Source organism: Barbatula barbatula (assembly GCF_947034865.1).
Source record: "Barbatula barbatula genome assembly, chromosome: 2".
Classification (NCBI taxonomy): Eukaryota; Metazoa; Chordata; class Actinopteri; order Cypriniformes; family Nemacheilidae; genus Barbatula; species Barbatula barbatula.
The window spans coordinates 26,699,326-26,724,561 of record NC_136767.1 but is presented as its reverse complement, the minus strand read 5'-3'; the positions used below and the strand labels follow the sequence as shown (position 1 = coordinate 26,724,561).

At 41.3% G+C, this 25,236-nt stretch overlaps 1 protein-coding gene across 2 annotated transcripts in view; it reads right to left on the bottom strand.

Moving 5' to 3' along the window:
- Positions 1-8,141: 8,141 nt before the first annotated feature.
- sema4c (sema domain, immunoglobulin domain (Ig), transmembrane domain (TM) and short cytoplasmic domain, (semaphorin) 4C) overlaps positions 8,142-25,236 on the bottom strand; it is a 41,948-nt gene continuing 24,853 nt past the window's right edge. Inside the window, exons 2-16 of one of the 2 annotated variants that reach the window (XR_013787868.1) lie at positions 24,419-24,626; positions 18,260-18,414; positions 17,945-18,007; positions 17,751-17,849; positions 17,326-17,422; positions 16,975-17,094; positions 16,436-16,587; positions 15,572-15,747; positions 15,142-15,286; positions 14,078-14,291; positions 13,072-13,187; positions 12,123-12,280; positions 11,751-11,842; positions 9,625-11,624; positions 8,142-9,507 (exon numbers count right to left, since the gene is read on the bottom strand). Coding sequence is in view for 1 of the 2 variants with exons in the window: in XM_079478692.1 (XP_079334818.1) it covers positions 10,723-11,624; positions 11,751-11,842; positions 12,123-12,280; positions 13,072-13,187; positions 14,078-14,291; positions 15,142-15,286; positions 15,572-15,747; positions 16,436-16,587; positions 16,975-17,094; positions 17,326-17,422; positions 17,751-17,849; positions 17,945-18,007; positions 18,260-18,414; positions 24,419-24,521 (2,592 nt within the window). In the remaining variant the exon portion in view is untranslated. Of the gene's footprint in view, positions 11,625-11,750; positions 11,843-12,122; positions 12,281-13,071; positions 13,188-14,077; positions 14,292-15,141; positions 15,287-15,571; positions 15,748-16,435; positions 16,588-16,974; positions 17,095-17,325; positions 17,423-17,750; positions 17,850-17,944; positions 18,008-18,259; positions 18,415-24,418; positions 24,627-25,236 lie in introns of both variants that reach the window. The other variant, XM_079478692.1, reaches the window with a different exon arrangement.

Genomic DNA, 25,236 nt, shown 5'->3' with positions numbered 1-25,236 from the left:
TAATTCATTCATTTTACAATACATTTTCATCTGAAATACTTACTGTTATATTATAGTCTTACTGTATTAACATTTCTTGTATTTAACGTCTTCTCATTCTGTGAGTTGAATATTTTCACAGGTCAGATGACATCGTTCATCGGAGGAAACTGTGGAGCTAGGGATCAGACCGCCTCGTTGTTCGTGGGGGATCTTCATCCAGAAGTGTCCGAGTTCATCCTCCAACAGACGTTCAGCCCGTTCGGTCCGATCCAGTCCGTGCGGGTCTGCAGAGACAGGGTGTCTTGGCGCTCCCTGCGGTATGGTTTTGTTAACTTTGTGAACCTCGCGGATGGTAAGTTAACTCTCCATTCTTCACCTTAACATTTTGGTAATAAACATTTTAATTCATAGTTTACAGTCTTGTGTCATTTTCTCTTTGTTGTTTTTTTCCAGTAAATTAAGCTATATGAGCCATATAAATAAACTCGCCTTGTCTTTCAGCTGAGAGTGCCATGGACACTCGGATGTGTCAGGATCTTCTGGGCAGACCCATGCGAATCATGTTCTCCCAGCGTGGTTCCACACTGAGGAAGACTGGGGTCGGGAACATCTTCATCAAGGGTCTGGCCAGCAGCATCGATGGTGCCCGCCTTTACGACACCTTCTCACGTTTTGGGAAGATACTGTCCTGCAAGGTAATATCTGCGGTTTGACTGTTTTCATACACAAGATATATTATGCGTTGATGTCTTCGTTCATGTTCACATGTGTCATATATTTTCATCAAGGTGGTTTGTGATGCAAATGGATCCAAAGGTTATGGATTCGTCCACTTTCCCACCATTGAAGCGGCGGAAAAGGCCATCAAAACGCTCGATGGCATGTTGTTGGACGACCAGCTAGTGGAAGTGGATCTCAGTTGGTCTTCTTGTAAATTGTCTTGTCTAATCGTATAGAGGGTGAGCTCATTTTGTCCGTGTTTAAAAGGTCCATTTGCCACTTTAAAACATTTGAGGAGCGTCATGTTCAGCGGAAGGTTATGGCTCAGGACAATGAGCGGCACTACCCGGTATCCATCACAAACCCCTTAGCACACTTCTTACAAATCTTTATCGATCGTTGAAATGTCTTGTGTAAGCATCTTGTCTGTTAAAAAGGGGGTGAGTCTGTACGTGTCGAATCTGCCCTATAGCTTCAATGAGCAGCAGCTGTACATAGCGTTCTCACCCTTTGGAAGCATCGCTAGTGCCAAGGTATGATACATGTTTATATTGTAATTGTTAAATAACAATTAAAGTGAAAGAAGACTTAAGCGAGTGCTTCTCTCTGTTCAGTTGATGATGGAGGCCGGGCGCAGCAGAGGGTTTGGATTTGTCAGCTTTTCCACCCTCGAAGATGCAACTACTGCTGCGTCGGTCATGAACAGGCGTATGGTTGCCGGCAGGGTGTTGCGGGTCACTTGGTCTCATCACAATGAGCCGAAGAACCAGCCTCAGTAGCAGTACAGCAGCAGTGAATCACTTCCTGCTGGACAGTTTACATCTGCTGTTCCTCAGGTGAGATGAGCCCCTATTACAGATGATTTCAGATCTTTAAAATGCTTAACAGAGAAAGAATGTAATTACCTGAACTTAATTTTATGCATTTGACAGGTTCAAAAACGCCTTGATGTTCACCCTGTAAACCACCTGGCACTCCAGCCCGTCAGTCTTCAGACAGCATCGGGCGTCCTCGCTCAGAGTCAGTAGCCTCTTTCTATCTTTCTCATTCTGTAAATGATGCTTCATCAGCCCTTCATATTCACATTATTATTCACTCTGATGTACATCTTTACCTGTCTACAGGGGAGAGTCTCCGCCCACTGATGCCCGTCGTCCTGCTGGATGCTGTTCATACTCGGCCTCCACGCCTGCTGGTTTCTCAGGTCCTTCTGGACTACTGGGTCAGTGCTTATACATCTCATCTCACTTCCACATCTTGAATGACAAGATAACAGAATCCAAGTTATTAAAATAATAGAGTGATGTATGTTGGTGTGTGCAGGCAAGTCAAGCAGAGTTGGATGTGTTGCGTCCCAGGCGACTGCTCGCCCTGCCTGCACCCAGTGATGATCCTAAAGTTATCAATCACTGTGAATAGTCATGTTTTATTAATAGGATTGTTGTAATGTTTCTCTTGAATTATCACTTTAGATTTTACTGTTTCTCACTGTCTTTTCTCTTGTTTCCTGCAGTGTCTCAGATTCCTAAAAATCTGCCTGATGGTGCAACAGCTCCTGTCAAAACTGAAGCTCAACAGGTAGAAATCTCTCAATGAAACTTTGAATCATTCAATGTTTGATTTGAATTAAAAAGTGCTTACACATCTTTCTCCTTACTGTCACAGCTGGGTGAGTCTTCGCATCGGTCACCATCCATGTGGGGGCGCTGGTTCTGGATGACATTAAACGGATGTTTGAAGGCCAGAAGCCTGAGCTGCCCCACCAGCTGGAGCATCATGAATGTGCAGACAACACGCAGATCTTGTAAGTGTTTGGGAAGCCGCTGACCTTTGTGTTAAAATATAGCAATAAATGAATTAATCTATGTTGTGGGATTTAGCCGAAAAAGTTATGAAATCTTCAAATGTGTTAAATGGATGTGTGTGTTATCAATCGTTTGTGTGTTTCCAGACAAATGGATCCATTGCCGCACTAAACACTCTGAGAACAACGTGGGATTACAATGAAGTCCTGAACATTGTACAAATTGTACATATGTAGAAAAAATTGCATAAACTAAAATTTTTTGGAATATTTACTTAAGCTTAGATTTTTTTATATTCATGAAATTGATCTGGAATTTAAAGCTGCTTTTATAAATAGTATAAATAAAGAAAAGTATTTTATCATCGAACAAATCACTTTACTGTTAATGCATTTATTACTATATAAAAATTGCTCAATTTGAGTCACTTTGAATAAATCCAATGCTTGTAAGAAACCAAACATGCCTTGATTCACCTTCACAAACAAACACACATCACTCTTGTACTCTAGTACTACTCTATGAATTGTGTAATTCTATGAAAACTATAGGGCGGATGGCTGTTTCAAGTGTCATTACCACTAAATCTATTGTACCTCATGATTGATTATGCTTGTTTAACAACGCTTGCGTACAGGTTGTTGTTAAGGCATCATAGTTCAAAGAGCATAGAGGTCACATGACAATAAAACACGCCGTATGCAGTACGTCCTTAATGTATCCATCATCAACTGAACAGAGAGAGAGCGACATATGTTACTGTTTGCCCAAACACTTGCTTTAGTTATTTAGTTAATATTAAAAAATATTGTATATTCATTTCTGTTCAACACAAACTTTGATATATTGAAGAATTTTGGAAAACAGAAAATTGCTAATCTTCTTTCAAATATCTTTCTCTATGTTCATCAGCATAAGGTTATTTATACAGGAACGAAATAACATGAGGATGAATCAATTAATTTTCATTTTTTGGGTGATCTATCCCTTTAAAGCACAAGGGCAGCCTAGTTGGTAAACAGATCAACGCGGCCGTAGGGTCTCTGTACTTCGCAGCCAACGGATTTCCTTTTGAAATTAGAAATTCAAAATCGGGAATCAAGCTTTTCTTTTTTTTTGCGTTGATTATAAAAAAAGGGGAAACAAAAAAAACCTCTTGTCCGATATTTTCAAATGTGTTTATAAACGGCAATGGGGAATTAAAAGACACTATACAACGTGTATAGTACAAAAAAAGTCTCTATTTTTGTGCAGTGTGTTTGTAGTGACCTGGAGGCGGAAGCTATCGATTAGGCCTCATATGATCAACTGTGCTGTTGATGTCTTTGGAACATATCGCTGCACGAATACGCAGGTTTTATTATAGAAAAATGAACATTTGGCTGGCTTTGAGTTCTGCCAGCTTTTCCTGAAGGATAAAACTCTTTCCACAGTCAACTCTGACCTGGTCCCAAAGTCCATAGGAAAGCATAGCAGGTCTGAGGATAAATCACAGACAGTTTTAGACCGTCCCACAAAAAACATAAAGAAAACCTTTAAACATAAACAGCAAGAGTCTCCAGCCCTGCTGAAGCAGCTAATAAAGGAGGGCAGTCGTGGCCTAATGGTTAGAGGAAGCTTGAGCTGCCCACTATGCAGCAATTTGTGCTTTCTTACTGTGACAGAGAGTCAAAACATTTTTCTTTAACCGAGTGGAAAAACACATTTTAACCTCCTTTTAGAGGCACAGCCATTTCTAAAATACCCTTTCTATCTCTATATGTTCCAGTAAAAGCACCTGGAAAGCTTATTTTGTGAGAACATCACTTTGAGACAACCTGTTTGACAAATCTTCGCCTTAGAATGATAATGTTTTATCTGACATTATGGTCCAAATGTAATTATTCACACATTGTTATTCTGTGACAACTTATTTACATTATACAATTGTACATTTTGGGCCTTTTTTAAAGAGAACAAAAAGGTTCTGTCGTCAAAATCGAATTATAATTTGGTTCTGTAAGGTTCTATCTGCGAGCCAATCAGCACTTTGGATGCACACAAGAGGACCAATCAAGGTCAGCTTTCATTGTCATGTGGCCGGGCTCCTCAGTGACAGTGGGAAATTTCATGTTTTAATGAAAATTAAAAGTAAATTGTTTGTGATGCTTGAAAATGTTTTGCTTTAATGAATGTTTTGCAGATAGAACCTTATCATTCTAAGTGTTTTTTTCAGAATCAGACGCGTTTAACCTGTTCCAAAAATCCCCATTTACAAATTTCAGATAATGTGGATATTGTACATCAGGAATACATTTAGGGTCTCTGTCTGTTTTCACGTATGAAAGAGATTTGTTCCTCATGTCAATTTTTCTATATGAAATGCAAAAACTGTGAAGCTCAACATCTCAAAATGACTCCTTATAATTCCAAGGCGACGAAATCAAGGCTTATACATCAGACTATTATTATCGAAAACAGAATTGAATATGCACGTATAGATGACAGACCACAGGGTGATCATCTACATCTTTCAGATGCTGCCAGAGAGGGGTTAATAGATGTGCTATACTTAGTGTTCATGGAGCAGAGAATCTGTCAGTGTTCAAAGATATGAAGATTGACAGGTAGGGCTATATACGTCATAAAAGCTTTGTCGTGTTTATTGGAAAGGCTGATCCCTCAGCAGATGTATAGAGTGATGTTCGGCCATGCCAGGTTGGCATGGAGATTGTGTAGAATCGGATTGTGTTGCGTGAAGAACAGAGAGTCTTCTGTGCCAGGAGAGCCCAGGTGTTTCATGACATGGACGAGTCTGCTGCAGGCTATAGGCTACTACACTCTGAATGACAATAAATATCTTCCTCAGAAACTGGCATTTTCCACTGAAGCGTGTCTTGTAGTGACAAATACCATTCATAATGAATACACTTTGCTTCATATTTCTTTGACCTTTCTTAACTTAAACAGATTAGCATTGTTTGTTATGCCTCCCCGGTATCATTATCTATCTGCCACAAAAAACCCAAAGCAATATCTACCCTAAAATAGCTGCTATAAACAGTAGAAGGCATGAACAAATTTAAGCAAAGACAAAAATGTTCTTATTTTCAGATTTGGTTAGAGCAGGGATGACACTGTTACAGACAAATCGAGGACAAAATGATACACCTCACATTAACAAATTACCAAAAAGAACCCGTTTTATAAATCTGGTACCATCATATGGTAGTACGTAGTAGTATATGGTATTCTTTAAGTTACTAAAACCACGTAAAAATCCGGTAAATACGAGAGCAGATCAATGTGATAGGGATTTTCTATCATGATATAAAAGTGCAATTGTTATAATGATAAGTTAACATTTTTACAACAAAGTTTCAAAGACAATCCTATTGACATTAATGGGGTAGTTCAAGTGAAAAGTCATTAATCATTTACAAAATCAGACATTTTGAAGAACATTGATAACCAAACAACATTGGACCCCATTGACTTCCATTGTATGGACACAATCCTCAAAATATCTCTGTTTGTGTTCCACAAAAGAAACATTCATTAACAGGTTTTTAATGACATGATAAATACATGATAACAAAATTATATTTTTGGGTGAACGTTCCCTTTAAGCGTCTTAAAGAAGGTGCAAGAAGGCTTGACACAAAACTTACAGAGGTGGTTTAGCGTCAACGTTACTCTAAGCACTTCTGATATCCACTAATTTGGATTCGGTGACAGTTACGGCTGACTCACTGGCTCTTTGACATGTTCTCGCCGTGCGTCCTCTTTCTGTCAAATATTGTGGCGAACTTGTATGTTTTTTCTCATTAATTCTTTGATGCCTGTGGTAGCTTTGCGGCTTTGATTTGCATTTCTGGTTTAGCCTCCGACTGCAGAACACACAGACACCCATAACCACGTCTTGTTAGCAGGGTATTAAAGCTGAGCTGATAATCACATTATAACCCCATCTGAAATTTAGAGACAGTTTGTGGCTACAGCATACATCCCAGTGTTAGTTTAAGACACCTACCAAATAGTATATCTACATGATGTACAGTATGTGTTTATTTGAAGAGTTAGACAGTGTTGCAACATCAAAAGGTTTTTAAACGACTATGAGCAGAGATTTAGTTTTTTTCTTAGGAAATGCAGTCAGGCAATGCAAACAGCCTCCATCTCGGAGATAATAAATTGTGTGATCTTGAAATCTCTCGTTCTGTTTGACTCGAGGTGTCTCTTTGTGTGAGGCTGAGCAAAGCGTGGATGTCAGAAGAAACTGTCTGGTGTCTTCTTTAAACTTTGATGTCTGTTGCCTACGATTTTTACATTTCCTTGCTTTGACTGAACCCTCCGTACCGTTACTGAATAGTGTAGTTTTTACAGGTAGGTAGGCTTTGCTCTGTCATTGAGTTAAATGTTGGTCATCACATCTGAATTCACAAAGGGTCTGCTGCACATCTGTCTCGCTTCATTTCCAGCTGTGTTTATAGTCGGTTCTTCGGATGAGACGTTAAACCGAGGTCCTAGCCCTCTGTGGACCCAAAAAATTAGAGTAGGGGTGTAACCCCGGTATCCTGGCCAAAATCGCCTCCATATCGCCTCTAAGTAAGCCAAGGTCATGGGTTCGAGCCCAGGGGATTGCATAGAGTCAGAAACTAATCTATAGTACAATGTGATGTAAATCGCTTTGGATAAAAGCGTCTGCCAAATGCGTAAATGTAAATGTGAGTTGGAGGAGAGTTGCCAGAATCGAACGCCAGGAACGGATGTGTAACTAACCGATAAGCAGCACTCATTCTTTAATAGAAAAGCTTGACGCTATAGCAAAGGTCACACATAAAGAAAATTGACATAGCAAAATGAAAGAAATTACGTTTTTCTGTCTCTTACGGTTTAATACATATGAAATATAAATATATACATAAATAATAGCATTTAAATATAAAACTGTGTATAAAACAGTTTAATACGTCAAAATAAAACAAGTATGAACACATACTAAAACAAAGTCTTGAATTATAGAGAGCCTTGAAGTATAAAAAAGGTAGTTCAGGCAAAGGATGTAGTCGCTTTTAGCAATTTGTTAACAACCGCTAACACAAGCGGATTATATAACGGGTGTGTTCTATGTCATAGATTAAAATGTGAAAATACAGATCTTATTTCAGGCAATTTACCAAAAACCCATCAAAAAAACCTGTAAGCCTACACTGTATTTCATTTAAGTTGATTATCTTTTCCATTGGAAGCCGCGACTACTAGGTTTAAACCAACAACCAAAGGATGAATGTGAAGCTGGGTTGAAAGTCACATGTTGTTTATAACCTTGATCCTTGTCAATCGTCACTACATCAGAAAAGAGCTCCTTGACTGTTGCGGGTCAGATGAAGTAGTAATGAGGACATCTGAAGACAGCAGTCAGAGATCATTCTGGTTATAACTTATATGGACATTTTGGAGCTACACTCCCTACAGAGCCGTGAAGAGCTTGGCAAACAGGCTTGGTGTCAGGTCAGTCCGTTTGGCCCAGATCCTTTTGGCTGAACTTTCTGCAACCACCTTGGAAATAATTCAAGGTAACAGGACCAGAAGACTGTAACGTCAATGTGAATTGAAATTTTCCTATCGTGGCATATTTGGCAAAGTAAAATTGCATGAAGGGACAATTCTTCAGAAATTTATTGGATGGTGAAAATGGGTGTTCCATTACGGAGGATATGCAAAAATTGCCATGAGTACAAGCGCATGATGTTTTTAATTCCGACGGGATAGCAATCTAGTTACCTTCACGACCGAGGACTGCAACGGTGTAAACTGATGGGACAAGTGCAAAACGTTAATCCAATTTTATGTTCTGGAAGCATTCAGGAATGAAATACTGTCAACACAGCTGTGAATTTACAGATATTCCTTCTTCAAGGTGTAAACATATTTTAGCAGATGCATTTAAAAACTATGCAACGCATTAAAATCAAATGAAACATTTCTATGTCATTTTCAAAATATGTGAACATAGATATACAATCACATTGTGAACTGGTCTCTACTTTTATTTTCTGTAGATATATACATATATATAAAAAATAAGGGCATATGTACAATGGTAATAAATATCAACTTTTTGTACAAGCAAAATAAGTTACTTAACATAATTATCTAAAGAAAAACAGCAACAAATAATTCAAAGAGATCGTGAAATGCACAAAAATAGATTGTAAAATTTTAACAGCAACCACAGAGAAATGGCAGGTTTAAAGCCACGTGAGATGAAAAGATCTGAGATGTCCATATTTTTCATCAAGCAGGAAATACTGGTCAGTACAAAAAAAGCCATGCATGATGCAAACAAACGTACGCAACACTTCTGGTCACTCAAGTGAAGTAACATTGGTCATTTGACAGTTATATCAAAGTGGTTAGTAAAATTAAGAACTGTAAGATTTCATGTGTCAGTCAGAAACCCGCCCTGAGAAGTCCTGGCGGAAGGTTTCTCAGCGTACATTTTAGTACCAAGATCTCTTTTCCAACCAGAGTTAACTTCCCTCTTACGACGTGTGGGGCAGATTCGAGACAGAGCGAATGACAAAACAAAGCCGCTTAAGTAGACCGTAAAGCTATCATGCCACAAAAATTTGCATTCCATTTAAACAAGAGTAGTAGAAAACAAAGACTTCAGACAACACTTAAGTTCTGTGCAACAAATTCCAAAACATAAAAAAAGAAGAATTAAGAAAAGGAGAAAACATGTGCAGTCTGCTTTGGCTTCACCCAAGGTGAAGAGGCACAGGTATGAGTTATTTTTTTACATTAACTATTGTTAAACTTATACTTTTAGCAAAACATCATGCAACAGAGTATGGACCAGTGGTGACCAATTGTAGTGCCTCTCCACCCGCAGGGTCACGAATAACGTGTATCTCCTTCATTTGTCGTCACAATCAAGGTCAATGGACTGAAACGTCCTCTGCATTTTCACCCTGTTTTGTATTTAGTCTGTTTAAAAGTTGCAAAGCCCACGCTGAAAGAGATAAGAGGGATACAGCCTGTTAGCGAACTGTTTAATGTGTTATTTAAACACAGAACGTCATGCCAAGTTAAATAATGAAACGGAAGCGTTTATTTGGTGTAGTCTTACTTGTGTTTGATTAGCGGTAGCCACTCATAAGTCTCTTCCGATGGACTTATTAACAAGCTCAGCTCATTGTTAGTCCTTGAAAAAATGCCGCTCATCGAGAGAAAATCGGCTTTAGGACTTTTAGGAGTTTCATTCCACCGTGTGGCTTCATTCACCTGGTTCATGTAGGCAAACACTGGAGTTGTACTTCATTTGGCAGTTCGAGCCAAATATATACAATAATGCACTTGCTGTCACATCCAATAAAGTCTTAGTACAGCGTTCCATTCCCACCTTCCTCATGCTACTGTCATGGATTTTGAGGTGGATAAGAACGTCAACGAGGCCTCATTCACATTTCAGATGAAACCAGATATCGTAAAAAAAAGCAATCCTTTGACGCTTGCAATAAACAGACAGAAATACCTCACAATATATTAGTGCTGCAAGCCCATTTTCCGGAAAAAAAGACATTGTAAAAAAAGTCATCGAGCTGTAAAGAAAGAAAGGCAAAGCGTTTTTGTTCATAGCGCCAGTCCAGTTTCTGTTTTACTGCTCACTCAATTGTTCCTCTCTCTTCTCTTTGAAACACCTCCTGAGAGAAGACCGTGATTGTCATCTAGCATTTTGTCCTCTATCTCTCCTCTCACTTGGTTTCTTTTCACAAAAAGCAAAAGAATCCTGTCCAAACACCTGCCTTGAGCGAGGCAAGCGACTTGGGCGTCAAAACAGGAGAGCAGAGCTCCGTGTCCGCTAGCTTGCCAAATGATTTTGATGTGTAGCCAGAACTCTGCCTAACACAGATCGGACTGACAGCTACATTTGGCTGGTCGGGTTCCTCTCAGAGATGTACCTGTGTTTGCCTGTTAGCCATGCTCAACACGAGGCCGTGGTCCTTTAAATACAGACATTTACAAAAGTTTTGCTAGATGTGTTCGGTCTTGATGGTTGTTAGTAAGTGTGAGAACCAGAAGAATCCGAGGGAATGTTGTAAAGCGTGGTGGCCCTACAGCGTGGAACGGCAAAAGTTCAGACAGAGAATGAAAAGGTTGCGAGTAGATCAAGATGGAGAGAGAGTTCCCCAAGCAGGAGGTAGGTAGGTGAGGTTGTCTGTGGATTCTACACAGAAGACTCCTCAGGGTTGGCGTCGGGCAGGACGCTCCTCTGCTGCAGAGTTCTCCGGAGCTCCTCTTTAAACGGACTGGAGTAGTCGTTGTCTCGGCTGCCCAGCCCAAGTCCGCTCCCCATGCCTATTCCTACTCCTCCGCTTCCTCTCTCCTCTCCGGCCGTGCTCAGATTCAGCCGGATATACCCATTGGTGCCTGAATTGCGGATGTTGGTGAGGCTCAACCTGCTTGGCGAGTGAATTGGCTGACCTGGAATGGTGCTCGGAGATGCCGAGGTGCTTGTGGAGCACATGGCGTGCCCGGGCACAATTTTAAGGGACCCGTCAGAGTAATAGTAATTAGCGCCCGTCTCCCAGAATCGATCCTCATCGTTGGCCATCTTGCTTGGCACAAACGGTGGGCGGCTGGTCGGCTCTTTGGGTAAGGTAATGGGGTACACTAAGGTGCTCTCCAACGGTTTCATTTCCGCCCCTTTGCCCAGTGCCAGCTTCAGTCTTCTACGAAGGTACAAAGAGGTGATAAGCAACATCAAACAAGCAGCTCCCAAAGTGATCACCAGCACCCAGAATAATCCCATGCTGCCGTCGGGAGCGCGGGCCTCCATAAAGACAGGAGCGCTGGCCACCACCGCGACCTGGTATCTCTCCGTTTGGAATTTCGCGCCCTGTTCCTCTGAGTAGCAAACGTAGCGGCCTGCTTGAAGCGGTCCGGCTAGTGGGATGATGAGGGAACGAAGGGCTCGGTCGAATCTAGGTCCAATGGCCTCGACTTCTACTAGGGCGAGCTCACGGTCGTTGATTTCCCAAAACGGCTGAGCCAAGTTAGAAACCAGATGGCATGGGAGTACCAGGTCTGATCCGACGACCACTGTCACATTTTTCACCCTAGAATGATCTGAAGAATAAACAACAACATTAAAATATAAAATCTCCCTATCTTAAAAAAAAAAAGTTTGCGGGGCTGTTAATTGAAAAAGGCTGCTCAATGCGGCCTGCAGGGGGCAGTATATGTCTGACGTACCAGGGCTGGGGATGGAGACGGGCTTATCAAACTTGGCTTTTCCTCGATTGAACCTCTCCAGCATGAGGTCCTGGGAGAGCGTGGATGTGGAGCTGCGGGGGGGAGAGCAAATATTGACGATGTGTCAGAAGGCTGTTAGGCACACTGCTATAGGGATAGCTTCAAAGTACAAAGGACGGGTAGTGAAGAAGACTGCAAACTGATGAGGAGTGAGCGCTGAGGCTCATAGCAAGAGACGAACACAAAGGAAATACAGTAAGTAGGAATTATTAAGAAAGTGGTGATGTTCAGGAGTGAACGGATGACAGTAAGAATGTTAGCGGCGAGGGATAAGGTGAACAAAGGGAGGACAATAGAAAGAGATGGATTTACCCGCGGTGGAGGTCGATGCGGACGCAGGCGCGTCCCTCGCTGTCCCAGGCACAGTACGGGTCTCTGGACAGCAGGCAGTCTGGCTGAGAATGATACCGGCTGCAGTTTGCCAAGGGCAGCTGAAGAACCTCAGAGCGCGAGCCGATGTACAAATACTTCTGTAGGCAAACACAAAAAGATTCGGACACGTGTTTATACTGGAAACAAGTGTTTCAAAACTGGTTAATGCCAGTGAGTGGGTTGTACTCGAGAAATTGTACTTTATTACTATCCCTAAAAATATACACTACACTTAATTTAGCTTAATCACATTTTAAAGACAAACAAATTAGAAAAACGGTGTCGTCTCTAACTTCAACTGTAAACATGATTTTTATTTTCACTTAGCTTATACATTACAAGCTCTTCTGTATTGTCTGATGGTTATTTATCCATTTTAGTTATATGATATAACATCATTGAAAATGTTATATATTTTTCGGACATGACAACACGAACGAAGGGGGGCGGAGTTTTGCGAAGGGTCAATTGACAATATTTTACTACTAAACAGTGTTTTACTTCTATGGTTGTCCATAGTGGCCAAGAACTGTTTGGTTACAGGCATTCTTCCAAATATATGTTCATCAGCGGAAAAAAATGTATGCAGATTTGGAATAACTCAAGGGTCTGAAAATAAAGACCACATTTACATTTTTGGGTGAACTGTCCCTTTAACAAATACAACCTTTATCTAAAGTGTTACAGGAATAACCTTTTCAAGTACATTTCCAAAAGCTAAAAAAACGTAGGTACTGGTATGTTTTCGGCTACTTCTCTTTTTTGATCGAACAAAATCTTGACACATGCCGTCTGCACTTTCACTCATGTATGATTTCTCAGTACTTCACACCCTGGCAGTGAGGCAGTATAGTTGAATGCTCGAGCGAGAGTAGAGAGCAGAAATTACTTTGCTGTGAGAGATGGTGAGGCTGTCCACTGGTTGCTGCCTGTCAAACAGCTGGATTTCTTCAATAACATGGGCCTCTGAACCCAAAATCACGACACGCTGAAGCCATCCATCCGCTGAACGGCAAACAGAGAGGCAGGGAAGAAAGATGGGGATAGATTACGTTCAGTGGGGGAGAAATAATCGAATGAGAGAGAGTAGGAAGAAAAAAGCGAGAGAGGAGAGACAAATAGTCTATTAATACATCATCAGTACACGCCGTATTTTTCTGTCATTGGCTTTTGGGAACAAGGTTACACGAATTACCAGCAGGAAAATTGAATAAGCCCCAGCTGGTGCCGTGACCCGGCATAACTCTATGGCTACGTGTGTGTGTGTGCTGTATTTTGTCCTGTCATACAGAGCTTGTCACAGATAATGTGCCACAGACCCCCTTTCAGTCTTAGGAGAAGAAGGAAGAGTGTGGAAAAGGGATCACGAAGGAGAGGAGTGAAAGAGCTACAGGGGTCCTTTACAAATCCACCCTGCCACTTTCCGTCATGTCAGAGTATCTCTGTTCCCTTCCGATCCCCAATCCAAGACTCAGAAAGTGTCTCCTATGCACACACACACCTCTCCTCACACAGACCTGCAGTCTGCCTCAGGTGCTGCCTACACTCGTAATGGCAATTCAAGCATCCAGCCCAAAATGCCAGACTACGTCTGAATGTGTATTTAGTATTTGTGCAAAACCTGGCGAGGAACAGAACTCATTAGATGTCCCAAAGTACACACACACAGAAACATTTCAGTGGCAGTCGCACTTGTGGGTGTGTAGTGTGTAGTGAGCGTGCCAAGGCCAAATACATCATTTAAATTTTTACACCGAGAACTGACCTTCCTCTGTGACATTAGAGTCATTAGACATTTCCACTTAGATACAACATTATAGCTAATAAACTCGTTTGTTTGTAAGAGCTCTTCATATTTTTGGACATTGTATGTGTATGTATGAGTTCCAACATACCTGTGCCTATGAAGAGCATATTGTAAGATCTCTGGTCCAGCGAGCTTACTCTGTCCACAGCTATCCGGGTGAAGTTAACACCTTTAGTGAGCAGCAGGGGGCGCGCTTCCGCCCTGAGCTCCATCAGAGGATGCTTTTTGGCAAAGTTAAGGGTAGCGTCGGGCAGCTGTAAGGAACTGTTGTAGCCGTTCTCTCGATCAAAGTTTGTGATACACTGCGGACAGAACAAAGGACGTCTTTTTATATTTCATGGTGAGTAAATACAGCAGCTTTGGGATAAATGCTTCATACATTTTTATATACGCAATAGCAGTAAAGTTTGCTGAATTGCTTTGAACGCGTGCCATTTCATTTGCATTTCGTCAGGCAACTTTAATCCGAAATGGTTTCAAGTGGCTTTTTTAATAGTCCTTTCCAGTCGAATATAATCTAATGCAGTTTACAATGAGTGCTGGTGTTCTAACAATTTATCCTGTGCATTGAGTTCTGCCCACGGGACTAAAACACAACAAATGTTCATTTTAAAGTATAGACAATTGTTGATATTTATGGTGTGAAACCAGGTAATGTCTAGTTAAGTCTTAAAATGGTCAAAATTGAGGCCACAAGTCTGTGTGTCTTACGTTTCAACTTGACTTGATAGGACAATTCCTCAGAACGGTTTGATTTATTGGTTTTATCAAAGAAAGACAAGGCAAAGCTACAACCACATTGTCAAAATTGCAGGGAATGTAATAGTTCCAGAAATCTTCCGCTGAAAACCCATATTGGATGACATTTGAACACTTTCGACCTTAACACCTTTCAGTATCCAATGTACTTTTTGCTCAACCCAAAATCATTCTACGGAAATGTAACTTCCAAAATTCCTACTTATAACTTTTCGACGTTAGTAAAATGAGCACATATTCACGTGGAGCTACATTAACAGGACAAGTCTCGGGTCAGAATCTGAGGTGCAAAAATCCTGCATATTTTTACAGAAAAACCTTGTGCTATTTTAAGAAGACTGCTTAGTCACGGACGCCCTCTCGCCCTACCATCTCGACGGCTGCTCCGCTTACCGCTCCAGGTCGTGGACTGGGCACGGTGCCAGTGTATCGGCCCCATCGTTGAGACGATTCCCTGTATTCTTTATACGGCCCGTCGAACACTGTTTTCACCTCTCCGATCTGATACTGACACACAGCAGACACGTCCACGTCCCCCCTGAGAGAGAAGAAAGTGAAGAAGGAAAAAGTCAGTCGAATAGAACTAAATGACTGCGCTACATTGGCTGGTTTATTACAGTAATAGCTTTACTGTCAACGTAATGACAGTGCAGCACTTTATGGAGTTGAGGAACGCGGCTGGATGTTTGGCACTGGGAGAATTTATATAAGAGGCAGAGGACAGAACGACTTTCACAAGTACGTCAGAGCGAGAAGAAACGGCGGTGAATTAAAGACAGAAATATTTATAACACGGACGGATGGGGCACAGGTGTTAACTCACCACTGTGCGTGGAAGATGCCGTAGAAACTGGTGCTCTTCCAGTCCGCTCCGGGTAGGGTGAAGACAGCCCGAAGGTTGTTGAAGGTGATGTGCCGCTCTGGAAGAGAGCAAATTAACCGGGCCTTCTGGAAGGTGGTCCATTTCTTTTGCAGGGTCCTTGTGCCCCCCAGGTCGCCCTGGAAAGTGAAGCAAGCTATTAACAGATGTTTCACTCCAAACGGCCAGTCACCTTGCGAATGTGCGCGATGGTGACAGGTCAGCAGATCGAATCTGATCACCAGCTTTGACCACCTTGTCAGTAGGGCTGGACGATATTTTAAATGTTAGATGTTCTCGAGATCATTGTGCTATAAAACGCTATAAAAAATGTAAGATAAATAAAAATGGAAGCTATAAAAGAGGGCTGTCAAACGAATGATTGTGATGTAAGTTTATAAATACAAAATAAATATTCATTATACATACATTTGTATATATATATATATATATATATGTGTTTTAAAATATACATGTAAAAACAAACTTTATTCTGGATGCGATTAACCGTTGAACAACCCTACTATAAAATAACAAAATTTCATGAATATTAAATGTTGAAAATTAAGATTAAAAGTGCTTAAGATGGCACTAATTATTAAAGTAATATTAATTATTCAAATGAGGACGGAAAGCAAATGAGACAAGATTGATCTACGATTAGTCTAGTAGTAAAAAAATGAAAAATCTAAAATATGGGGATTGAAAACAGATACTTTTCAGAAAACAGATACTAAACAACATTTGCAATGTGTACCAGAAGACACCTGGCGACAAAGGATGGCAGGCAGCACACCCAATCTCTTCCATCACTACATCTTTTCTCACCTTACACACACGTGCCACCCGCGCCACGGTCAGATCACTGTCGCAGTCAAGCTCCACTGCTCTCTCGCTAAAGAAGAAATAGATCTTATCGTCATCCCCGTCTTTGCTGTTGCGGCTCTCCCGGACCAGCGCTGATCCCACGAAGTTTGGCTCTGTGCAGACACGGAAAAAAAGATGTGAAATGAAACAGCAAGTCAGAAATGAGAACACAGAACTGTTGGGACAGCAGATAAAAGCAGGGGCTCACTTAAAGGAACAATAAAACAACACTGGAATAATGTTGACTGAGATTAGACCTGCTGAAAAACCAGCACTGTCTGATAGACGTTTGGTAGCATTTTTGTTTACATTTACATTCATTTATGTTATATTAGGTGACTTGCTGGTGGAAAAATGTATACCATTTATGTATGTTTCCTGGAAATCAAACCCATTATCTGAACTGCATTCTCATAAAGCCGGTTGACCAAAACCTGTTATCCCATTTCATAACATACGCTGCTTTTCTCAGCGGGTACGACTCATATTTACGGACTTACCGTTAAGCCAAGCAGGCAGATATTCACTCTTCATGCTGTAATGCTGTTGTCCGAGGTTCCTCAGGATTACGGGCTCTGTTCCCAGGAAGTTGTTGAGGGTGGCGGAGTATAACTCTTTGTCTAAAACAGAGGAGAAGAATGTTTAGAGCAGACACACACGCGAGAATGCACTGTACTAGGACGATGCCAAAATGATAGATGGGGACAGTTTGGATGGTAAATGGTGAAAAAAATACAACGCCCAAGGAACGCTCAGGTATATTTAAGTATATTCCTTATGCACAAACAAACACACAATAATAACAATAATACAGGGTTTGAAGGATGGCACATGTTCTTGAAATGACTCACCTACTATGAGGCCTGTATGTCCTTTGGCAGGGTCGTAGGGGCACTTTCCCTTTCCGTCCTCCAAGGCGGTACTGTCCAGGGTAAAGTGATCTGCATTCTGTCAGACGAAACACAAAAAGTCGAAACGGTTCAAACGCACACGCATGACCTGACCTCCATGCGGCGCCCTCGGCCACCAGTGTCTGTTGCGGCTAAAGCTGTTTACATCATCCTGCTGCCCACACACAAACCTTCATCTTTCACCGCCTCACGCTGTCTTATCACATCCGCCCTCGCTGCGTGATAACGCAACCTCATTTACATTCGATATATTTCACTTTGACACGCTGGAAACCACTAGAGATACACAGACGACAAAACTGCTCCGCCACATCGGAGCCTGACCTACTTCATCCTGACAGACGAATATCAGATCGGACACTCACAATGTATGTGCATTTGGGTTGAAAAGCGTACGTCCCGCAGGTGTACAGGTGAGTGTGGTTGTAGCTCTGCAGGAAGCGAATGTAGTTGAAGCACTCGGTCTGCGAGAGAAAACGTAAGAGAGAGCAAATGCATTTCAGGAGGGCCACACAAAGCAAAGCTGTTAAAACATAAAGGATGCGACATCAAGCAATACCTGGTTATTCTTCCCCTTCGCTGCACACTCTCGCTTCTTTTCTAGAGGAGCGGACCACTCAATCTGAGAGAAAGGGAGAGGAAAAAAAGACGTGACATTTGCGAGCAAACAGCACTCTGCATGGAAAATTTGTACTTTTTATTGACTGGCACAGTCGGCATTTTGCTACAAATGGCTTGAGCGTTGAAAGAGTGAGTCAGTGCTAAATGCTGTCATTTTTTAATGATAAATGCTAATGCGCTCTTTGGTTGATGATTTGTTAATAGCTGTTTATTGGGTGCATGAAAAAAATGTGTGTTTTAAAAATGACGCTACCTGCGGTCTGAGCTGTCTGCTGATGTCATTGGGGTCCAGGGCGAAGATGTGCTCTCTGGCTCCGACGTACAAAACCCTCTCGTGTTCTGCCAGGGTCAACATGGTGTAGTTCCAAACCCCGACTGTGTGAAACCTCGCCATACTGTCATGCACATCTGAACAAAGAAAGAGAGAAAAAACAGAGTGTTTATCAGACGTGATCCGATATGACTTCTTTTTAGGCCTGAATTTCACACATCCATCATTTTCCCCAACATCACTTCTGAAAAGGCCAACTTAGAGAAGCATGAATTCCCACTGATACTCATAACCTTTGTTTAAACTGGCTGGCGGCGTGCTAAAAATATTAATTCAGACCAAATGTGAATCTTGTGCTGAATAACGCTGGTTTGAAGATGGTCTAGCGTGTGGACAAGCTGATCTGATTTACTGCGACCACGGCAGATGGATATGAAGTGGAGAGAGGGTGACAAGGAAGTCCTCCAAAACAAGAGAGGAGAGAATGCATCTTGGAGAGATGCTGTGAGGATTCTGGCAATAGAGAAGTGAAGTGAGTGTGTGGTTATTAGCTGGAGAATGCCAGCTTGTTAAAGTCTAAGATGGCTGGATGAGCAAAGAGGAGAGGGGAAACAGATTCCCCCCAGGGAACCCGAAGAACATCTGCTGGGTTGCAAACAGCCAGGGAGATGTGACAGGGAACACGCAGATACACACATGCTCACACTTTTAAATACCTGCATAATGGCTCAAATGCCTCTCAGCTCTTTGAGAGTTCAGTGAGCTTTGCGTGGAGCTGAGCGGAGAGTGTCACGTCAAATAATTATTCGGAGAGCAGAGAGAGCAAGACAGGAAGCAATTACGGATCCTGACCAGATGGAGGCAACGTTGAGAAGACTCAACTGTGGTGGTTCTTTACTATGTGATATATGGTCAGATGACTGATAATTCAAAAGGTGACAATTCCCTTTGCCGTTGATCAGAAGAACTGATAACGCTAAAGTAAATTTGGCTGGTTAAGCTGGTCAAGATGTTTTGTCAAAACCAGGATCTCTTATATAGGGAATTGGGCCACAATTATCACAAATACACATATGGTGATATATACATACGGCAATGGTTTACATTGTGAATTTTTTAATATAATGCTTAAAAAAATGATGTTTCCTTTTCCAAGGAAGGATATGAAATGTTGGTTGTATTAATTTAAATTGATTTGACTATATTACCGCATTATGGTACATCCCATAATTTAGCAAGTCATAAATCACATTTCTCTTCAATGTCCGCCAGCCTTAGCAGAGATCGGCATTCAAAACACAACATAATGTTTTCTAATTCCCAAATATCTCTGTAAGTCGCTTTGGATAAAAGCGTCTACTTAATGCCTAAATGTAAATATAAGCAGTTGAGCAGATGTGCTGTTTTTTAGAACAATGTTCATAAAGATGCTAATGAATACATACATATGGAAACAGACAGAAGGAATTAAAAATGTCAATGAATATAACACAGAGAAATATTTAAATAAATGTAAGCTAAGTACAGAGAAATGCTTATTAAATTGCACGAGGACAAGCCTTGGTAAACAACTGTGCCGAGATACTTGTAACTGTAATAATTCAATAAACTGCACGTGGGTTTTCTTGGATAAAGTTCCACAGCTCATGACTATAATGGCTAAAGACAGATTCGCCACTTCGAGTGATCTTGGTGGAGTTTATTTAGTCATTTTGCTGGGACAACACCACAAATACATTTATACATAACGCTGAAAACAAAACAACAAGGGGAGAAAAGGAGGCCTCTGAGTGCATGGACAAAAAAGGGCAGAGCAAAGATGTGCTAAAAATAGATTTCCTTTTGAATGGAATCCAGATGTGGCCAATCTAATGGGAACAGAGGTGAACCTTGTGTATGTGTGTCTTTGTCCTCCATGAACGTTGAGCTGGGTTAAGGCGATGGATGAGCGAGCGCTGTTTGAAGGAATCGAGCCGCAGAACTGAAACCAGTTAGGCTACTTTCAAGGCTGCTGTTTCCTTCTGATGTTCCTCTGTTGCTCCTACAAAGCTGCTTTTCTATAAATACAGTCTTACCCTGCTTATAGCTCATAACCACAGCACTCCAAACACACAGTCTGCTATTAAAAACCTATTTTAAGTCCTTTGAAGCTGTGACATGGATATAAAAAAAATTGAGTTAGAAACAGAATGAACCACACGCTAATTATGAAAAGAAAGGACAAGCGAGCGTGCGAACCCATATGCAAGCTATAAAACACGCCCACGATCGCCAGGACAAAGATCCAGAGCCGATGTGTGAACGTGACACAAGCACGAGGCGAAATTAAAGACGAAGAAGAGAAAAATGCATTAAGAAACAAGCAGGTGGTGTGTTTGGGGAGACACACGCGTCATGCTGTTAACCGTGAGAGAGTGGGCGAGTGAATGGTGGGGTGAAGGGAAGTACTGTAATTGCAGTAGTTTAGATGAAGGAGTGGTGCTGCACTGCATTGACAAGGGAAGAGAGGAGAACGCGGCTCAGAACAGGAAATGGTCAGAGCAGATTACCACAACAACAGGCAGGAAAACTCACAGAACACCACGAAAATGTGGGGAGAGAGAGAGAGAGAGAGAGAGAGAGGTGTTGTGCTACTGTAAGCATAATGACAGAAACACATGGATTTGAGAAAATCTCAATGTATTTAATACACACGATCTAAATGATCCTAAATGGCAACGAGATAGATTAAATGAATATTAAATTCTTATTCCTATCTTTCAAAATGACTTGTTTTCCGTGGTACACAAATGTTTGTATTTATAGAAGAACGTCGAACAGCTATTTCCATATGATTCAAGTAAACACATACAATGGCTGTCAATCACATTCATCAGTGAATAACGACATTTCAGTCTTTGCTTTAAAAAAGCTGTCGTATAGAAGACCTTTATGATGCTTTTCTTCCTCGTCTTGTTGTCGTGTGCTAGAAGATTGACAGGCTGTGCAACATCCACTTGCATTCTATCGAGGATTCTATTTATATCTTCTTTGGCGTGTCATATTAGACAAAAGTCAGGTTTGCACTGATATGAGGGTAAGTAAATGTACATTATTTGGTCGAATTGTCCCTTTAAAATGCAAAGAGCGTAAATTGTGACATCTGTGAATTGTTTTTAAGTCTCCTAAGCTGAGTAAACTTCCTCTGGGCAAACACAAAGAGCGCACGGGGTGAACTTTGCTGAAGAAAGAGCGAGGTGAAAGTGAGACAAATATGCAAGATGGAGAGAAAAGGAAAAAGTGAAAAAGACAGAATGGCAAAAGAGGAGAGAGACGTGTGATAGATTTGTGAAAATAGGCTGGCGTTTGACTTTGACAGTGTACAGGGGTGAGTCTGCAGTCTAGAATCGAGCTCACAGCTTGTACCGAGCGTGACCTTTTCATGAAAGTGGCAGGCATACAAAAAATAGAAAGACTTTATTTTTTTCTGTCCCCTTTAACAAACAACCTCCTTCTGGAACGCACAGGTCTACAAAGGATAGGGGAGACAGATTTATTGAATGGAAAAAGAAACCGTTTTACAGACGATGAAACCTGCAAGCACAGGAGACGACATCTGTTTTAGAGTATAAATCACAGATAGTCTGTTTATATCAGAGTGTGTTATCTGTGTGTGGGGAGGGGTTCTGCGCTGATAGGGCGATTGGAAAGAACTCGGTTCTCTTACATAAACACACACACACACACACACCGTGGGCCCGTCCCTTGCAGTGGAGGCCGTCATTATAGTAATTGGAGGGTAGAGAGATTTGCTGGGCAGGCAGTCTTTCTCTCTTTCTGTCTCTCTGTAACTTTGCCATCCTCAGCGCTGGACGTCGTGCACTCATGCTATTCCTCTAAGTCAGCGGGTGTTTCCTCTGGTCCGATTTGCTTTTAATTTTCCGTCAGACTTGCTCTCTCTCTTTCTCTTTCTCTTGCCACGTTACGATGCTTTGCTAGGCTGCCGGTTGCGGACCTCGTCTGCTCCAGGCTGTGGAGAGTTACGGGGTGGAGCGCAGAGAGGGCGGGGCCTCCGACTCCACTTTGAACTCTCAACGCTGTTTATAGTGGGCCACAGAGCGAGCGGGAGGGCGGCCCACTACAAGGGTGAAAACAAGAATTTAACGCTCGCCGCAATGACTCGTGGCTCTTTGATGATATATGAAGAGACGGAATGGAAACAAAAAGACACTGAATTTCAAGAAACAGACAGAGACACGTGCTTGCGTTTTTCGCATGTCCCCAGCGTCTTTAAGTCGGGGATAATTGTGGAGGCGGAGTCATCAGGGGTGGGGGTGTGGAAAGTAGTGGGTAAATATTATCTCTGCTGCGATCCAACTCTCCACCTCCAACCCACACAGCTCTAAATCCCTCAGACTGCCAGTGTAAGCACTCTGTACGCACACACATACACATTAAAGTGCACCCCGACGATATGGCTGTTTTTCTGTCTTTCATCCTCGCCCAAGAGCGCATGTGTGCACAGTACCGCTGTTTGTGTAGCTTAGGGCCCGTACAAAGTCACACATGACCTGAAACGGTAGTTTAACACCCGCTTTACTTTTCTTTCTAGACTTTTTATGTCTCTCTCTCTCTTGTTCTTACTATCTGTGGCCATTTCTAGTCTACAGTATTTAAGATTTCTTTGCCAGTTGTGTTGACGCGTTTACTGAAACAGGAAGTTGGCCAGTATTTTTAATAGCCAATAGTCTTTAGTTTATATCACAGATGTGAAAATGATTTACTCATAGTTACTACTAGTCAGAAATAGTTGTGTTTGAGGTCCAAATAAAACGAAATTATACGAATATGTTGTCCTTAAGGATATCTTTAACTAGGGCTGTCAATGGGGTATATGCACACGGAGCTAAGACATTAATTTTGTATTTATAAACACAAAACATAATTAAAGGAAACATTTAGATGTATTATTTATATTTACCAATAATTGAAATTATATATAAATGTTTAATCGTTTTTATATTACATTTATATGTGTCTCTGTTAATAAATAAAAAATGTATAAGCACAGTACACAGACATATATTATGTAAACACAAACTTTTATTCTGGAAGGGAATAATGGTTTTACAGCCCTACTTTTAACTCTTGCACAAATTTAATATAGCTTCCAGGCTGTGAAGTAAACTATAGGCTATTTTAAAACAGGTAGCAGCTATTTAATATCTCCCAACTTAACTTCCTGTTTCAGTGGAAATGACCTCAACGCATTACAAAGCAGCGCATTTCAAGACACTTTAGTGAGATTATTTTATTTGACAAACTGACAGCCATTATATATTTGATGTTTCTGAAAGCGAGATATTGTCTCTGCTAAAACTAAAATTGTGTTCCCTCGCCAACATAAACTATACTAGTGAATTTTGCAATGTATGAAACGCGACAATTCCACTTGAAATGTGTTTTTCAATATACTGTAATATTGCATGATATTAACTTTTCTACATATTTACAAATGTATTTTGAAAGAATTCATATATTGACGACCGTTAACATACAGGAACACATATAGATTTCTACATAAGGAGAAGCTAACACACATGGACTAAAAGCCACACAAGTCCAATTTTCCAAAGTTTTCACGTTGCTTTTGTTTGATTTTTAAAGCTGTGTGTTCCCATCTCTCTCTACTCCTGCAGATATGATCTGTTTATGTGTGTACATATAAAATTATGCCTACAAGTAAATGTTTACTTTGGCTGTTCGGTTGATTATCATCTGCGATTTAGTCTGAAACAGGAAAGGAGAAGTGGAGCAGCCACATGAAAACAGTGTGAGAGAGTGAGCAGGAACAAATGGAGCAGGAACAAAATGGAAATGAATAGAGATGGAAGCACTTTTCTGTAATACTTTTAAAATCCTGGGGTAATGTGATATTTCCATGAAATTCAAAGCAAAAATCACACCTCTTATCCTTAAATCTGCATGAAGAATGAAGGGAGTGGCGGAATAAAGAAAAGAAGAAAGAAACAGAGGAATAAAGGAGGAAGGAGTGCCTTTAAAGAAGTGTGGGAAAAGGGACACAGAACAGTGGGCTCATGTGCTGTGGAGTCACCGTTGGGAGGAACCGGTCCCCTTTCTATATGGTCATTAGATACTCACCATTATATTTAACGGTCTTGCGTGGGACGGGGTTCCAGTTGACGCAAATCCCCCTTTCAAACCCAATGATAAACATCATGAGAAAGACTTTGGCACAGCCCATTTCTCCAATCCTCTTTTATTTCACTCCGCAGATGCTGATTGGATGAGGACCGTGAATCCTGATTGGACGATGAGGAGCAGAGGATTCAGATGTACTCGGCAGCTCCTGTCGAGAGATAAAGAAAATAACAAAACATAAACAAAAGTGATTATGCTCCACCTCCCAAGAGCCTCCCCGTCACGATCCCAGCCGAGCTGGAACTGTTCATGGAGAGACAAACACAGTGGCGACAATTTAATGACAGACTGTACACTGTTTTAAAAGGTACCACAATAAATACATCTTGGCAGACCACCAGATAAATCACGGATGCTTGTCAAACCGCGACAGCATCAACACGACGCCCGGCCGTTTATGAGAAACATGTCACGTATGGAGAAAGGCCTGTTTTTGACAGCCGCGGACAACAAGAGATGCGTTTGTAATTATAATTGGAGGTTGCGTGGTGTGATGATGCCTGAAGCGAGGATAGAGTGGGAAAAAAACTGTAGCGGTCCTGTCTGTTCAGCATTTGCCATTTTCACACATTTACTCTAATCATCAAGTCACACCTGTTTCTCTCCATTAAAAAGGGAAATTAGGGCCTTGATAATATTTTCTGATTTGAGAGCAAACCCATTGACTTTTAAATGTGCGTCAAATGTCAAATACTGTTTAGCGGCGCAGATAACAAAATAAAAACCGCTCTATGCCTTCGCTGCTTTTTATCGTTCAG